Source organism: Acinonyx jubatus, chromosome B2 (genome assembly GCF_027475565.1).
Source record: "Acinonyx jubatus isolate Ajub_Pintada_27869175 chromosome B2, VMU_Ajub_asm_v1.0, whole genome shotgun sequence".
NCBI lineage: Eukaryota > Metazoa > Chordata > Mammalia > Carnivora > Felidae > Acinonyx > Acinonyx jubatus.
Genome location: NC_069385.1, coordinates 44,971,858 through 44,991,114, shown reverse-complemented (window position 1 = coordinate 44,991,114; position 19,257 = coordinate 44,971,858). Strand labels below are relative to the sequence as shown.

Sequence of the window (19,257 nt, the reverse complement as noted above, 5' to 3'; positions counted from 1 at the left end):
AGAATAGAAAGCCCAGAAATAAACCAACACATATATGGTCAACTAATTTACAATAAACGAGACAAGAATATACAATGGGGAAAGACTGGACAAAAGAACGAAACTTGACCACTATCTTCTACACAAGAATTAACTCCAAATCCATTAAGGACTTGAACATAAGACCCAAAACCATAAAACTCCTAGAAGAAAACATAAGAAGTAAGCTCCTTCACACAGATTTTGGTGATGGTTTATTTCAATCTGACACCACAAGCAGAAGCAGTAAACACAAAAAGAAGTGAGACTACATCATACTAAAAAGCTTCTGCACAGGAAAGAAAACTACAAACAAAATGAAAAACAGCCTACAGAATGGTAGAAAATATTTGCAAATCATCTATCTGATAAGGGGCTAATATCCAAAATATATAAAGAACTCATAAAACTCAATGTCAAAAATACAAACAATCCAATTTAAAACTGGACACAGGATCAAAATAGACATTTTTTCAAAGACATGAAGATGGCCAACAGGTACATGAAAAGATATTCAGCATCATTAATTATCAAGGAAATGTAAATCAAAACCACAATGAGGTATCACCTCATGCCTGTTAGAATGGTTATTATTTTAAAAAGACAAGACATAAGTGTTGGCAAAGATGTGGCGAAAAGGAAACCTTTGTGCACTATTGGTTGGAATGTAAATTGGTGCAGCCACTGTGGAAAACAGGGAAGTTCCCCTCGCAAAATAAAAATAGAACTACCATATAATCTAGCAATTCCACTTTCAGGTATTTATCTGAAGAAAATAAAAACACTAATTAGAAAAGATTTCTGCACCCTTATGTTCATGTTCGTGTTCATTGCAGTGTTATGTACAATAGCCAAGGTATGGGAACAACCATAAGCCATCAATGGATGGGTGGTTACGAAGTTGTGGTGTGTGTATTGTGGTGTGGGCCGTATTATTTAGCCATGAAAAAGATGAATTCTTGCCATTTGCGACAACATAGATGGATCTTAAGGGCATTATGCTAAATGAAATAAGTCAGACAGAGAAAGGCAAATACTGTATGATCTCTCATATGTGGAATTTTTTTATCTATTAAAAAAACAAGCACATAGATAAAGAGAACATATTGTCATTGTCAGAGCTGCGGGGGTTGGGGGTTGAGAGAAAGGAGGGAAAGGGGTCAAAAAGTAATGAGAAAAAAAAAGACAAGTTGAGAGGGAGAGATCTTTGCAAGTGCTTATAATCACATTTTTCCCTGCTTTTAGAACAAAGGACCCCCATTTTCATTTTTTACTAGGGCCTGCAATTATGTAGCCAGCCCTATTTCTACTTGAAACTGAGTTCCTTAAGATCTGGACACATGCTTATTCATCATACTATTCTGTGTGTAGCATAATATCTGGCATTTATTAGATAATAAACAATGCTTTTTGAGATAATATTTATTAATTTGATTTATGGTATATGTGTGTGTATCTATAAAACTCTAAATATCTACACATTTATGTTGATATATTTATAAAGTATAAATTAATAGAAATATATACTGTGAATGTATAATTATATATGCAGTGGACAGATAGGTACAAAATATTTAGAAAGCAGGTTTTCTGTTAGAAAACAGGTTTTCTGTTAGAAAACAGGTTTTCTGTTAGAAAACAGTTATCCTGTATTAAGGGTCTAGTGTTTCTGTTCCTTTTAATTTAAAGGGTTATTAATTCAAATGCTACTGTAATCAATACTGTATTTTAAAAACTATAAAAAGTAAATTAATATCTAGCAAGTAGATTCATTGCACCATAAGCTTTCAGAATGTGCCCAGTGACAGCACATTTCTATAAGAAATAAATACAAAAAGTAGTACCTGCCTTATAAGGTTATTATGAGGATTAAATAAGATAGTATATATAAAGCTAAAGCCCAGGACTTGGCACAGGCTTAGAACTTATTAAATATGAATTATTATTGTTATTTCACCGTAACTAGCCTCATTTTGTAGTAAGTTATTTGGGAACTCAGCTCCAAAATCTTGGTTAGTAGTTCGCCAATGACAAGGACTATGTCTTACTCATCTTTGAGTATATAGTGCCTGACATGTAGAAGGCTGTTTTATAGTATACTGATACATATACATCAGAAAACTAAAATTTGATTCCCTTACATAAGTAATCAGTTATTTTTGGTGGCTTGATTTTGTTCAAGAAAGGAACAGGATATTGCCAAAGTTTTGAATACGATGGTTATAATTTAAGCAGCTGTAGGAATTCCCATGCTGTGGCCATTTTTAACCTTATTTTCTCAAGGAGACATACTCCATACCCACTCTTTTCTGGTCGACATACTCAGCATTGGGAGCAACCAATTAGTTGTAACTCTCCCTATTTCTTTTCCACTTCAGGATGTAAGTTATTATGCGAATAATCAAGAGTGACCTCATGAGAGGATAATCATGAATCCACTCTAAATTAAATTGTAAATCATTTTATACATTATTATTTTAGCTCTCATCATAATTATTGTGTTTTGTGGTGACTAGATCAGACTTCTTCAAAGAATTCTTTGAATTCTCCAAAATTCTTCAAAGTCAGCACTTTTATATCTTAGGACTTCCTGTTCATTTAGTCACAGCTAACTATTCCCTCTGTGGAATTCTCTGTTTCCTTGGTTTCCATAATACCAGTATTGCTCTGCTACTCTCCACTCTGCGAAAACTGGTCTTTCAAAGGCTACCAGTGACTACAAATTATCTTCTCCCAGTACACATTCTCTCTGTCCTCTAAGCAACATTCAGTATTACAACTACCTTCTCCATGAAAGTCTCTGTTCCCTTGCTTTCCCTGACAGCAAGAGCTTTCCTTGTCTTCCCCTTAACCTTCTAACCACTTTTGACTCCAATGATGTGCCTCTTCTTTTCCCTTAACCCCAATGTGGGGATTCCCCAAGGATTTTTCCTAGACTTCTTATTCTCTCTTCCTTGGCAATATCATCCGTTTCTAGTACTTGAGCCATCCATCACTTTTAGGTGTATAGCTTCTGCATATTTATCTCCTGGTTGTTCTCGCTATCCAACTCTTATCTCTTGTTGCAAATACTGCTGGATCATTTGGAAGCTCATCTGGCAGCTCAGATTCAATATACCAAAGTTTTTTGTTATCTTTCCACTCAAACCAACTCCTTATCATGATTTTTGTTAGTGGGTATCACACTTCTCTGTTAGGCTGGCTTAAAAACTTTTGAATTAATTCTGGTACTTCTCTTTACCTCTGCCTTTCTTTTTTATCATGCTTTCAATTCGGCAAAACTGTTCAGTGTTGCCTAGGCCTGCCTCTGCCCCGTCTTTGAATTCTTCATTCACTACTTCTTCTGAATGGTATTGTCCAGCAATAGGTGCAGTAAATAAAGAACATTATATAGACTTCACTGTCTGGCATAGGGAAACAGGGGGTAAAATCAGTAATTATAATACAAGATATAGAAATGAAGGAGAAGCAACCCAGGGAAGGCAGGACAGGTAAGACTTATTAAAGGGGGTAACATATGAGCCAAATCTTAAAAGATGAATAGGAGTCAGACTGATAAAGGCAGGAGAAACATTCTAGAAATAATAACACATGCAAAGGAATGCCAGCAAAGAAGACTATGACTTATTGTTGAGGTGTAAGTCGGACTGGAGCTCTGGCTTCATGGGGAAATGAAAGCAGGAAGTAAAGCTCCAGAGGTATTAAGAGTGGAGGGAAGGCACGTAGGGCCTTGTTTTCAGTTACCTGATGTTCCATAATGAACCACCACAAATATTATGCCCTAAAACGATAGCCATTGATTATTTCTCACAGTTCTCCAATTGGGCAACAGTCTCTGGGGATGGCTCATCTCTGTTCCACGTGGCACAGGCTGGTACAGCTCCAATGGGGCAGGAGGATCCAGGACCCTCACTTACATGTCTGGTGCTTCAGCTGGGGTGACATTGGCTGGCTGGGTTTCTCTTTTTCTTTACACATGGTGACTCAATATTCAGCAACCTAGGTTCTTTACATGTAAGCTGTATCTGCAGAGAGAGAAAAGTGGAAGCTGTGGAGCTTCTTCCGGATTAGTTTGGAAGTGACATGACATCCTTACCCCTACATCCTGTTGGTCAAAATAAGTCACAAGAGGAGCTCTGCTTCTAGAAAAGGAGAAGTAGATCCCATCTCCCTTTGGCAGGAGGAGCATGAATGCAGACGGATGAGAGGAAATGTTGGCAGCCATGTTTCTGGATCATGTATCATAAGCCTTATAGATCACTGCATTTTATAGGGTACCATTGTAGGATTCTAAGCAGCAGACTGACATTGTAGAATATACGTGTAAAAATTCTCTTTGATCCCTTTATAAAGATTGAGTTCAGGGGTCAGGCCCAATACCTGGAAACAGGGCAACCAAGGAGAAGCCTCTACCAGTATGTTACAGGTTATCCTCAGGAAAGCCTTTTCTGTGGGCCCTCATGCCTTGCTCCAGTTTTCCTCCTCTGAAACAAATGGAATGACCAAAATGTGATAGATGCCTTTTTCTTTTTTCTTTTTCCTTTCTTTCTTTTTTTTTCTTATTTTTTAAACATTTACTCTTTTATTTTATTAATGTAAAGAGAGAGAGAAGGAGGGGGGACAGAGGGAGAAACAATCTCAAGCAGGCTTCATGCTCAGCATTGAGCCTGATGCAGGGCTCAATTCCGTGACCCTTAGATCATGACCTGAGCTGAAATCAAGAGTTGGATTCTTCTTTTTTTTTAATGTTTATTTATTTTTGAGACAGAGAGAGACAGAGCATGAATGGGGGAGGGGCAGAGAGAGAGGGAGACACAGAATCGGAAGCAGGCTCCAGGCTCCTAGCCATCAGCCCAGAGCCCGACGCAGGGCTCGAACTCACGGACCGCGAGATGGTGACCTGAGCTTAAGTGGGACGCTTAACTGACTGAACCACCCAGGCGCCCCAAGAGTTGGATTTTTAACCGACTGAACCATTCCAGCACCCCATTCTTTTTTCTTGTTTTAAGCAAGACACCACTAAGGTATCTGTCCAGGACTCTGCCCCTTCCAGAAAGATGGATTCACATCTGCCACGGGGGAGGAAATATGTAACATCACATATCCTCTGACTAATTTTTTTATGTTTAGAGATAATATTCTTTGCTTATTTTACATTGCTGTTTCTATAAATAAACCAGGAAAGTCAGATGAGACTTTTGGGGAAGGCAGAATCCTCCTTTATATTTCCAGGGGCTCTTCCTGTGTCAGATCCTGTAGATTTATGTGATCATAAAGCCCATATGGGCACTTTATTTCTATGCATAGTGAACCCCTTGACTCTTGCCCCTAGTCCTTACTACAGTGCTGTTCAATGCCTATTTAAAAGCCACAGAAAATATTTACAGAATTTGAAATGTTTTATTATATCACCTCAGTAACTAAATTTGCTTCATGAATAACTTTTTTAACATGCAAGCAATAGTATCTTGTGTAGAGGAGAGTGAAGACTAATGCTTATCAGTCTTTACTAGAGCAAAGTAAGATCCAAAATCTGGGAATGGAGAGGAGATGGTCCTCCTGGATTTTCTGGGGTTTGTACAACCCCTTCCCCTAAGTGTTCTTGGATCCCAGATTTCAATCTATAAACAAAAGAGTCTCTCATTATTGGTATGAGAACCTGAAGATAAGGTTACAGTATGGTGCCTCTTTGTCAGCGTGCAAGTGTTCTGTCGGGTTTCTGAACACTTAGTGAGTGCTATGGTGGGCATCACCGACGATGTTAATTTCCTCCAAGACTCCAGAGTCCTGTGGCTAGAAGCCAGGATCACTTGGAGAGATTTGGTCCCAAATCCCAGCTTTGCCACTTCCTCGTTACATGACAGTGAACAAATTCCCTAACTCCTGTAAACTTTGTTGTTGTTTTTTTCCTCTTTAAAACCTCACTAATAATTGCACCCTGCTCATAGGGTTGCTGTGATGGGTGAAAACAAATACTATTTATTGCACCTAGCCTAGTGAATGGCACAAGTACTCAATAAATTTTAACTGTTATTGTTTCAATGGACTTCCTGCTGATCTTCACTGTTTCCTTTATTTTTTACAGGGAGATGTTAATCTCTGTGGCTCTGGGCCAGGTGTTATCCCTTCTTATTTGTGGAATTGGCTTGACCAGCAAGTACCTGTCAGAAGATTTCCATGCCAATACACCAGTCTTCCAGAGTTTCCTCAATTACATCCTTCTTTTCTTGGTCTATACCACCACACTAGCCGTCAGACAAGGTAAGCATGCAAAAACCCATATGTAGCTTGGAATATAGCTGGGTTCCTTTTTATAGACATCTAGAAGAATGATGAGCCATGACTGAATTAATTTTTTGTCACTTCAGCATCATAACACAATTCAAAACCTCAACTCTTGCTTTTCTATTTTGCAGTAATAAAGCAAACAAAATGAATAAATAAATCACAAAGAAGCATAAATTACGTGAATTCAGCAGGAAATAGGAAACGCATGTATAGGCAAAATGTACAATTGCTCACTATTTGAATTTCTGTTAACATCCCTTATACCCCTGGACCGTGGAAAGGCCTGATGCAGCTGTCCTCAGTAATGCTAGTCCTCAGAAATCCAAGGGAATTACAGACAAATGTATGTTCTTTGGGAAAGTGTCACAAGAGAGATAAAAATAGTAAACACAAACAACTCTAGTAATAATAAAAGAGAAAAGAAAGGAAAGAAAACTACCACAATTGGTCAGATGAGATGTTCTGTCTAAACTTCAAATAGCTAAAGCAAGAAAACAAGTCCTCCAAGAATCAGTGCAAGAAAAACTTTTTATTTGGTAATTGCAGTTGAAATCTTTGGAGCGTGTATCTCTGGGGAGAGTAATTCAGATCCTTATGATTATACCATTGAATCTGGTGTAAACACTCTTTTTTATTCCTTTGGCATGGAGATAGCCAACAATTCACCCCTAGAAGCTGCTGAATGTGAAATATGCATTGAAAAATAACCATTAACATGTTTGAAGATAATTTTATACCTTAATAATAAATAAGGATATAAGAATAGCTATATTCATCAATTCTAATAGTCATACTTTTTTGAAACTTTTATAAGAACTGTAAGAGTATTTCATTTTTACACTTCCTTATTTAAATGGCCATTCAGAATAATATTGCTTAATTATAACTATGTGGCCAATTCTAGATTTTATTCAGTTGGGACTGAATTCCAGTTTAACTTTGGAGTTGTTTAAAGTATTGGAATTCATTTGAAACTTATCAAAAAATTGCATTATCGGTGTTTGTTTGTTTTTTAATTTAATATCAGTAGACATTAATCTAAGAATAAGCATCTGACTTCGGCTCAGGTCGTGATCTCACAGTTCGTGAGTTTGAACCCCACGTCAGGCTCTGTGCTGACAGCTCGGAGCCTGGAGCCTGCTTCAGATTCTGTCTCCCCTCCCCCATTCACACTCTGTCCTTGTCTCTCTCTCTCTCTCAAGAATAAATAAACATTAAATTTTTTTTTAAAAAAATAATATTTCAACTAAAACCTCAGGCTACAGAAGCTATAGACATTGAGTCTGACTTATATTTCCTCAGGGTGATATATGGAAGCTAACAGTTTGAACACTACAAATGCAAACAAGAAAACCCACAAAAATCATAGGGAAGTGGTGAGGAAAAAAGTAAATCAAGCCAATCTAAGAAACAGAGATAGGTCATAGGTACAAACTGTCATAGGTACAAACAGGAAAGCGTAGAAAACTAAATGTAGCAAAAGACCTAAAGTTTATAACAGTACCTTCTATCAAGACTCCATAATGTGCCAAACACTATGTATCTCCTTTATTATCTCCTTTATTTCTTCAATCCAAAGAAATAGGTATTATTATCCAAAATTTTGTAAATTAGGAAACGGTGCCTCTGTGTCCAGAACCTGCTCCAGGCTGTAGAACTAGGAGCTGTAAGGCTCATGCTAGGCCAGGTCATGTGCCTCCCTGGACTCCCTGAACCCCATGTGGGGTCTAGGGGAGGCTGGAGGAAGAAAAGATACTTTTGAACAAATGGAGGGTTTTTGCTTGAAATTCAAAACCCTGAATAAGAAAATAGCACTGGTGCAAGGTCTAGTGAGGCACAACAGCGAAGTCAAGAAAATGTGGTCTCAGCTTTGGGTGGGGAGGGTAGATGGTGGTGGGGAGTGGGGGTGGGGTGGGGAGAGACACAACTGGCAAGAGGCCAAGGACTAGGACAAGGAATTCGGAGGCTCTTTGGAGAGAAGACTGAAGAGAGCCTGAGGGAATCTTGTTTATCCCAGTCAGTGATGTCCAGAAGCAATGTCTCAGATACCCTATCTAGAGATTTCTGCCATTGCCTCAGATTATCACTAGATTCACTGACATGGCTTTATTTGGGTGTTTACTCACGATGTTTGTTTTAATCTTCATCTTTAGAAGTTTTAATAGGCTGGCATTAAGCTAACATCTGGAAACCAACATAGTAATTACATTAATTTTGTATAGGCTGATTCCATTCTGTGTTCTAGAGACATAATATCTCTTTCCTTGTGCACCTCAAGATTTGAGAGGGAATGAACAGCAGAGCGAAGAGGGGGAAAGGATGGATAGTCTGGTGTGTGCAAGGGAGCTGCTCTCACAACCACAATTTCTTTTCCTTTCCTGGTGCTCTCTGACCGCTCCTCCCAGAAGGGTGCAGATTAGGACTGAGCAAAATTACTGTCTTTCCAATTCTCCCGGCACAGACGTCACCTAACCTGACTGGGCCACCATTTAATTTGACACACCTTAGGCCACATAACTGCAAGAAGTTAGTCTCGAGAATGTATATATGTATATATATATATGTATATATGTATGTGTGTATATATATATATGTATATATGTGTATTTATTTATTTATTTATTTATTTATTTATTTATTGAGACACAACATAAGCTTGGGAGGGGCAGAACGAGAAGCAGAGAGAGGATCTGAAGTGGGCTTTGTGCTGATAGGCTGACAGCAGCAAGCCCAGGGCTGGAACTCATGAACCGTGAGATCATGACCTGAGCTGAAGTCAGACATTCAGCTGACTGAGCTACCCATGCACCCCATCGGGAATGTATTTTTAAACAAATATTTCCTTATCATTTTAACCATACAACTTCTAAAAAGTTATGATCGTCTCATGTGATTACAATGTGATAAATGCAAGAAGCCCTTCAAGAGCCTTCAGGTTGGTATTATGGCAAAAGCCTTGTGGAAATTTGACTTCAAAGTTAAACTGAGTTCTCTTTATCAGATGCTCACTGAACCAGTGACCAAAGACTCTGAAGCAACAGGTTCCAGTAGAAATTCCAATATAATTCTGGTTCAGGCTGGAGTTTTGAACTTGTCCCTGATTATTAAATTGGTTCCCAAAAAAGTGTGACTCCGTCCTTAAAAACTTTGTCTTGTTGAACAAGTTTTATGTCTGACCCTTTCCTTGACTGGTACTAGGTTGTTATTACAGATGTTCCAAAATTCAAAAAATTTTTGCTGTTCATAGCAAAGAGCTTCAGTAATACCACTTTATAAAAAAAAATGTACTTCAAACAAGTAGTTGCATTGACGCAGCAGCAAGTTTGAGAATTTAGCTATAATAAATATACATAATATTTATTTATATTTATATATATATAATAAAAATGAGCTAAAATAAATAAAGTGGTTAAGAGTAACCACTTTAGAGAAGTTATTCAGGCAATTGAAATGTCCTCATTGAAGTGATGCCTGAAATCCAAACTCATGCTGTGTGTACCTAGTTGGGCATCATGAGTTGTAAAGAAAAACTCAGTTCTCTTCCTGTGTCTTCCCTTTACCCTCACACTATCACCACACTTAACACACTTTTGTCACTGAATGCCTGGTGTTTTTCATACCAAGCAATTCTGTGACATCAGCTGGGTGTCCTACAGTCAGACCAGGTTCTGACCCTGTCTACCTGGAGATAGTGTCAAATCCCATAAGTTAAGAGCTCGGCCTCACATGACTGGCCCTCTCACTTCAGATGCTAATTGCAAGTCTGGGTTGTAGCCTCTGCTTCTGACTAATGGACTGTAAATCAGAGGTTCCTACAGCTTCCTTCTTGAGTTTGATTAATTTAGTAGAGTGGCTCACAGGACTCAGAAAAACAGTTCATTACTGTTTATCAGTATATTATAAAAGAATATGATGAATGATATACATGAACATCCAGATGAAATAGATGAGTTGCGCAAAGTACGTGGGAGGGGGCACGGAGCTTCCATGCCTGTCTGCATAGGCCACTCTTTCCATATCACCATGTATTTATTCATCAACCCCGAAGGTCTCTGAATCCTCTACGTTAGACATTTTTATGGAGATAATTATGTAGGCATGATTGATCATTAACTCCATTTCCAGCCCCTCTCACTCTCTGGAGAATGGAGAGATGGGGCTGAAAAATCCAAACTTCTAATCATGGCTTGGACTTTGTGGTAACCAGTCCCTATCCTGGAGCCTAGCAAGAGTAACCTCATTAGAACAAAAGATATGGCTATCGCCCTGGAAATCCCAAGGGATTTGGGAACTCTGTGTCAGGAACCAAGGTCAAAGACCAAATATTAGAACAAAAGATGCTCCTAAGTACTCTTCTTAGGAAATCACAAGGGTTTTTGGAGCTCTGTGCCAGGAACTGAGGGCAGAGACCAATATATATTTTCTACTATCTCACAGTAATATAACTAGGAAAGTATAGTGAACCTCCCAGAAACTGATGGATTTTCCTGGGAAATTCTCCCATCCAAGTACTAACCAGGCCTGACCCTGCTTAGCTTCCGAGATCAGACGAGATTGGGCGCGTTCAGGGTGGTATGGCCGTAGACTGCCTGGGAAATTCTCAAAAGAAGACTGTTCCTCATGTCTACTTTTTTTCTTAAAATTCCATGCAATGCTAGCTGCAATCAGGAAGCAGAGAAACACAAAAAGCAAAGACTATGAACAAGAAGAAAGAAGAACAGGATGGGGTCTAACTAAAGCCCAGCCATTCTCACATTTATGTTGTAGAAGCAAGAAATGTGACAGGCTTTTAAAAACAAAGGTGAAGATAGGATATCAAGGAAAAAAAATATGTTATTAGACTTTCTACCCATAAAGTTCTCTTACCAATTATCTTAAGAATCCTGCTGCTTCCCAGAAGTACTTTCAGCAGCTCTTAAATAATAGATACCTATGGTTTCTCTTTTGGCAATTTTTAACTTCTGAGTGAATGTGAACAACAGTTTTTAAACAGTCAATAATTTCCTTCTTTTCTTCTTCTGCCAATTTTCCTCAGTTCCTATCTCTCTAATTCCTCTTTATTTTTTCATTCACAGTTTACTCTGTGATGGGGTAGGAAAGAATTGTGGGGCCAAGGCAGGACGCTTAAGGGGGGAGAAAACACTTTCAATCCATGTTTTCCTCCCTAAGGCATGGTGATGAAAAAAAAAATGGGTATCAGTAATGAAAGCACAAATAGAAAGAGAAGTATATGCTTCATTTCATATACAGACCTTGGAAAGAAAAGAAATGTGGCCACCATAGATCATCATTAGATATATTCCTGGTGACTCATTTTATAAATTCTGCTTTTTCATTGAAAGGTATTTTTTTTTCAACGTTTATTTATTTTTGGGACAGAGAGAGACAGAGCATGAACGGGGGAGGGGCAGAGAGAGAGGGAGACACAGAATCGGAAACAGGCTCCAGGCTCTGAGCCATCAGGCCAGAGCCCGACGCGGGGCTCGAACTCACGGAGTGCGAGATCGTGACCTGGCTGAAGTCGGACGCTTAACCGACTGCGCCACCCAGGCGCCCCGAAAGGTATTTTTATAAGCTCTTCCAATTTTGAATAAAAGACAAGCTTCCAGCTAAAAGCAATATGATGGGTTGTGCATGTATTTTGCTTTTCAGAAAATTCTTGAAACATAGACATTAAAGTATCTATTGAATCATTGATTTTTTTTTTTATGTTAGTGTGAAAAAGAGACAGGTCTTTAATAGTACTAACAGAGCACTCATCAAAACATCACCATGTGTAATCCCTTTGACTTTTTCTAAAGAAAGAATACTGAAAAGTAAACACATGCCATGCTTTTTATGAAAAATATACCCATTTTGAACATTAAATTCCAGAAGATAGAAATCCTAGTTCAAATTTCACTTTTAAGTGGGGAGGCTGAAAAATGAACTCTGTTCAGGTCTTTCAAGCACTTGCTCTCTCCCTGCCCATCCTACCCACCATCTCCTTTTTCCTACCCAGGGCACTCAAGTAATGCAAGAGAGATGAAAGAAATACATAAAAATGACAGCTTTGTCTACACATAACAGCTAGATGCAATTCATGGCCCAATGGTCCAGTCCCATAGCCCTCAGCATTTTAAATGAAGATGCTTCTCGGAATTTGTGCCAAAAAAAGCATTTCTCCTTTTGGTGGTGGCTGGGGAAACATTAATCAGTAAGTAATTGTTACCTCTTCCCACACCAGACAGGCTTCATATTTGTTCTTTTCGGAAACACTGCACTTCTTACATACAATTACATAGGCTAAATTCTTAATTACCAATGTTGCAAGATTAAAAATATCTCTGTAATTAGAGGAAACGTAGGACTTCATACAAAATAATATAGACTTCTCACAGAGCCACAATGATGTCTTGGAAATAAGTATCTGGCATTTCACAGTCTATCAGATCTTAGAGCACCCTGTGGATCTCATTTCCCTAATTCTGTTAATACTGCTGTGCCTCTGTGAATCTTTGCCCCTTGCCTTTATTGGAATGTTCTTTGACCCACACCATAGGAGGTCAACAACATGGGCCAGAGCAGTGAAAAAAGTTAAAGCAGGATCCAGGATTTTCCTCAGAGCAAAAGCTCAAGTTATGCTCACACATAGCTCAGTTTCCAATTCTCTGGATAACCTTTACTATATCACAGAGAAGGACTTTGGGTTGGACTTTGGGTCAGTGAGGAGAAGGAGTGGGCTGGCAGTATAAGAAAACACTTGGCAAGTGTAAATACTGAATTATTACTCCCTTGGAAGTTGTAGGGGCAAATACTACCGTCACTTACCTACGACTGGTGAGGTAATATTCATTGGAGCCTCTTAAAAATTCTCCCGTGTGGGAAATTACCTGGCAGACATCCATTCCTATTCCTTATCAGGTTGCATTTATTTTTACTTAAGTATGATTGGAGTGTTCTAGTCCCCATAGTATAAAAAGGTTGTACTTTAGGAACTGAGGTGCTCAGATGAATCTTTGGTAGATGGAAATTATGATTATGTTGTTGGGGAAGAGAAAAGAAAAGGTGGGAACAGGGGAGGGAGGGAAGAAGAAAGGAATATACACAAACCATGCTGGGAAATTATTAGAGAAAATCACAACAGAAAGCTAGAATCTGGTTCTAGCAAGAGCAACTGAAACTCTCATAGACTGCTGCTGGGAATGCATAATGATACCACCACTTTGCAAAATGGCTTGGCAGTTTCTTATGAAGTTAAATATACACTTAAATATGACCCGTCAATCACACTGTCCCAAGAGAAATAAGAACACGATGTGCACACAGAGAACTATATACAAATGTCCATTGCAGCTTTGTTAATAATGGCCAAAAACTGTAAATAACCCAAATGCTCACCAGCTTGTGAAAGAATAAACAAATTGTGGTAAATTCATACAATGGAGTACCACTCGGCCCTGACAAGGAATAAGCTACCGACACATGTAATGATGTGGATTAACCTTAAAAGCATTATGATAAGTTCAGGAAGGCAGACATGAAAACTCTGGTACTGTGTAATTAAATACTGGGTAATAATGTGATGTTCTGGAAAAGGCAAAACTATAAAGTGAGGAAATAGATATGTGGTTGCCAAAGCCTCAGAGTGGGAGGGGAGACTGACTGCAAAGGGGCACAAGGGAACTTTCTGGGTAATGGAAATGTTCTGTAGATGTTGATTGTTGTAGAGATTACAGGACTATATACATTTGTTAAAACTCTTCAAGCTATACACTTAAATGGATTTTACCACAGGTAAATTATACTTTAATACACCTGACCGAAGGTCAAACAAAATGAATGAAAGAATTAATTGACTCTTCACTATCCCTCCATGGTTACCATGATAAAATAATGTCTCGTTAGGCCCAGAGTTTCCAATAGGGAAACTATAGTAGCTATTCCTTCAATCACTTGTGGATATTAGGAGGTCAGCATTAAAACTTCTCACTTCATAGGGCATGCTTTTAGACTATAAGAATGAGTATCGTTTCCAAAAGGGGGGAAAAAAAAAACAAACCCTGCTCCAAGGACCTTGCTCATGTGACATGAACTGTTATTTATCAAGCTCATAACCCACTAAACAACGCAAAAATACACACACTGCATACATATGCAGCACTTACAGGGTGAATCTGCACCAAATCAAGTCTTCCACAGTCTTAATCAAAGTTAAGAGTACCCAACAGAGCATGTCCTGTTTGTGCTCAAGTGGATGAATCTCAAATAGAGTGAGACCTTGCACAGAACTTTCAGTATCACTTAAATGACTTTTAGATGAAAGGAAAATGACATGAATGTGCAACACTGCTTCTCCTCTTAATGGATCATCTTATAAATGTACACGCATGCACACACACACTCTATACATCAAACCCTCCCTCATTCCCCATGCCAAATACTTCGCTTAAGGGATGCGCTTCTGATTCTTTCATTCCAAACAGCCCATAAGCTTGGAGGGAGGGATTGTCTCTCTGTCTTATCTGGAGTCCACGTTGACTGTTAATTCTGGAAATCTTTAAGCAGTCACCTATCCATGCTGAGAGCTGGCATAGAGCAACATTCATTCCTGGCATGAAGCTCCAGTGTTCATGTGGGAGACTGAAGGGTGGTTACAAGATGATAACTGTATTGCCTGAAGGAGATAAGTCCCCTTCTGCCAAAATAGTGCTTTGTATGTAATTAGTGTAAGAATTCAGAGGAATAGAGTTTATCCTTACAATCATCTTTCTCATTAAAAAAGAATCATAATGGAAGAACAAAGCAGTCCCTGCAGTGAGTTGAATTGCTTTCCCTAAGTTTTCATTAAATCAAAGACTCAGCAGTTAGCCATCTTGCAGACCCTACTGCAGTCTGCTACATGAGATTTGTGAGGCGGAAAAATGAAGCAAACCTTTTCTTTTTTTTTCCTTCGCAGGATTAGATTTACTTTAGATCAGAATTCTCTGTCTGTGCATTTTTTGAGTATCTGGTTTCACTGGCTTCCATTTCTGAGATTTTTGAAGACCAGAAAGAAGATCATGTAACTCACCAAATTTAAATGTGGTGTTTGTAAATGGTGGGTTCTGACTGCAAGGTGGAGTGACTGTGCCCCTTCAGTGACTTATAGGAGGAGAAACATAAAGGAAATGACTTGCAGATAAAAGAAAAGATGATCAAAATTTATGTGTCTGACCATTTTGTTTTACCATTTCACACTTTGTTCTATAAAGTAGCATATTACTTTCTTTTACCTTGAACTAATTAGTCATGTCTAAGAAAATGCCCATCTGTAAGAATCATATTTAGGAATTACTACTTAAGTCCACTAAATTAAAATATAATTTTAAACAATTAGGGTCTAGACTTTTTCTGTTTCTCAGTTCAGTCCAGATGTAAGAGTCACTGCATCATCCTGGTAAGTTTCCATAACTTTTCTGTGTTGTTTTTCTTCAGTTTATATGTCAGGGTAATAAGAGCAACCACCTGACGGGTTTCCTGTGGACTAAATGAGGTGATGTATGGAAAATTTCTAGCACAGGATCAGGCTTATAGAAGCATTGAATACATATGATCTGCCATCATTGGCATTATATTGACTTAATAAATATTGATTCTCCTCCTTGGCAAGTTGGATTTTACACATGTAACCCTTAATTTGGATAAATTCCATCACGAAGACCCTGAAAATCATTGGCCATATTGCCGCAGTTGTGTTCTTCTTTTGTCACTGGATGTCACAGTAGGCACTGGTATGATTCATAGAAGGATCAAAAACAAGAGACATTTCAGATGTTTCCTCACCACTGCAGTGGCCAATGTGAGTAAGGGGACTCACTGATAGAATCATTACACTGGCGCACAACTCATTCTGAAATGCACTAGCCCAAGTCCCCCTGTCACAGCGTGTAGAGTGGGGGTCTTTTGCCTGAGAAAGTCAAGCCAAGGGCAACAGTGAGCATCCAGAATCTGTCCAATGGGACCCAGCACCACCTTTCTTCTTTCTGGCATAACTGCACCCTAACTATGAGAGATCACAAAGGGGGAAGGGAGGGCTGCCAAAGGAAGAATTGAAAGAACAACTCCCTAGATCCATGCTTATCCCTAGAAATGAATGAGTACTTTGCTCTAGAGCTTTGATTTTAACAATGAAATCTCAACACAAAATTATTTCCCACCCTTTCTTTTCCTCTTGTTGATATGTACGTTTCCTCTCTCTTCTCCCATTTCCTCTCTTCACCCAGCTTTTTCCTTCTCCCATAATCATAACTGATACACAAAAGGGAAGAAAAACATTCCCATTCACTTTACTAAGATAAAACTGTCACTACAAATTTAGATGTTACAGAGAAGATCCAGATTCATTTTAAGCCATGCCTGCAAATTCCGATTCCAAGTTACTATCCTTTGCTCAAGAAAAGGCTCAGAAGCACAAGGACACCAATTAAGATCAGTATGTTGTAAACTAAGTTTGATTACCTTTTTTCGTGAATGTTTTTCTTCCACAACACACACACAGTGCATCTGTGAACTGCAACCAACTGAATACGCATATGGAAAGCAAAGCAGAGCCAAAGCAGCTGAGAAGATCACATTCCTATTTGGCCTGCTGACCAAGGCATACGCCAGCTGGAGAAGTTAAGGACAGAGAAATGTGGTTTGTCCAAAACCATGAAGGGATGGCATTTCTGTCCAAGATAATTTCCAGCAAGGAATCCATTCTTGGGCAGTGGCCATAGGTGCTTTAGAAGACCTATCATTACAATAGTAGGGATTCTTAAGATGCATTCCCAGAGGGAGAGCTGGATCATTATTTTATAATCAGAATCCCAAATCTCCATCAGTTATTTGGAATGAGCAGTGAGCAGCACGTCCCTTTTAAGGATATTTCAGTGGAAGCCATAGTAAGAAATCTATAAGCAGAGATTAGCCTTACTAATAAGCTACCACACAGACAAGAATTGTCCTCGGATGAGCTCATTAAAAGGAATCTTGCTTCCATTTTTGACAGGGTCAGAACATTTGTCCTATTTTAAAGTTGAAAAATAAAATCAGGGTGGGGAGAGGAAAAAATAAAAATAATCCAAGATGAAAAAGAGCTGCAAAATGCCCCCAGAGAGCACAAAGCTTTGGGGGCTACATAGCCAATGAAATGGCCACCAGTATGTCATCTTCTAGCTGAGAAGAGGGGAAAGCCATGCTGTCAAGATCATGGAGCTCTCACTCACCCATCTTTCAGCAGGAAGAGCATGCCACAGACAAACTCAATGGACTACTGGGGTCTCACCAAATTCAAAGCATCTGGTTCTGTACCTACAAGCACATTTCAACTTTTGGCTTAGTGAATGTCATTCACTGAGGTCGAAATTTCCAGCTGGGCTGTGTTAAACTCAGGGCCATTATAGCACAGCTTTAAGCAAGCTATTGATTTTAAACTTTTGTCAGGCTAAAAGAAACTAAGTTAGATCATTCAGAAGCAAACAAAGAACTCAACTTCTAAAAATAAAGTTAAGGAACTTGGTAACTTCTTTCTAACAGAGAAACGTGTGGGCAGATCTTATGTAAGTGACATAAATGTGGAAGTCTCTGCACTGTTAAAAATTGTAAGTTATTTACTATATGGAAACTTAATAAATCTCAACTCTCGGTTTCTGTTGTTTTGGTATCAGATATGTTGAGTAATTTAAATACCTAACAGGAAAGTGTGTTCCTATACTCGGAGTGTCTCTTAGCGAAAGGAGTCAGCCCCATATGCACAAGCCAAGGATGCAACTGCTTCCCAGCCTACTGAGTTTTATTGTGCCCATGTTTATTTCATACAGAACCTTCTAGAAGTCTCTGAACTGAGTACATCTTGCTCATATGTCTCTTATCTAAATGTAATTTCATGTATCTTCCTCAGTCACGTATTTCTTCCCTCACATATTCATTCATCTATTATTCCATTCATTTATTCAGCAAATGCTTTTGGAGGGCCTCGTTCTGTTAGGCACTATCCTCCCAGATGTGAAGGATGCCCAACTCTCCCTTCTCCCATTCCTTCTAAGCTCATAGGCAAGAGGAGGAGAGTGACTAGTAAAGAGTCCCTGTAATTGCAAGAGGCCAGATCTGAGGGTCTCACTTTCCTTCATCTCCACCAAATCTTCATTGTAAAGGAATTTACTTCTCCTCTGTCATCTATTTTCATGACTGTTTTCTCCATCAGCCACCAGTACCCCCTTCCCAATTATTCACAGCAGAAGAATTCATTACAAGCAGTTACAGTCAATACATTGCTGTGTTGTGGCATTCTGTTGGTGTGTAGGCTCACACCTGTGTTCTAGGATCCTGACTTTGCATTAAAAGAGCCGTAGTTGTTCCTCTAGTCCTTGTACACACCCCCACATACATTGTCACCCCAGGAGAATAAGACACAGATATCATCCGTGTCCTTTATTTAGACTTAGCTGTGGTGACTTCTGGCCTGCTAAACTTCTTTGAGCTAGGGCAGTTGGCTAATTTCATGATTATTAGTGACTTCCAAGACTCTCAAAGGTCTCCTATCCTCTTACAGGCAGCTATATATGGCTCGCTGGTCTCCATCAATTTGGCTTAAGTGACCCCTTTCTGTGATGGCAAACAGTCCTTTTCTTTATTTTTTTGGCAATACCTTTAAGGAGCCCCTTACTCTTCTGGTCATTTGGGGATGTACCTCAATGCTTGCTGGTGTATGAACTTAAGCTCTTCCCAAGTTTCAAGAACCCCCGTAAAATGTTAGAAACTTTAATAATTTAATGTTATAAAGTGAAAAACAGTAGCACAGTAAAGAATATCAAAGTTCACAAGCTTTATTTCAGTACCTGACTGAGGAGAAGGACTGCCAACCACTCATTGGGACCATTAACAGCTGTGGAGCAGCAAGAAGGGAAACCAAAGTGTCAACTTCTTGCTTTTGAACATTTTCTCATTTTC

At 38.9% G+C, this 19,257-nt stretch overlaps 1 protein-coding gene across 4 annotated transcripts in view; it reads left to right on the top strand.

Annotated features, from left to right (window-relative positions):
- Positions 1 to 19,257, top strand: part of SLC35F1 (solute carrier family 35 member F1) — a 439,134-nt gene that overhangs the window by 276,537 nt on the left and 143,340 nt on the right. For all 4 annotated transcript variants that reach the window (XM_053222332.1, XM_053222331.1, XM_027056362.2 and 1 more), the window contains exon 2: positions 6,104 to 6,279. In XM_053222332.1, coding sequence (XP_053078307.1) covers positions 6,108 to 6,279 — 172 coding nt within the window. In that variant the 5' untranslated portion in view covers positions 6,104 to 6,107. The remainder of the gene's footprint in view (positions 1 to 6,103; positions 6,280 to 19,257) is intronic.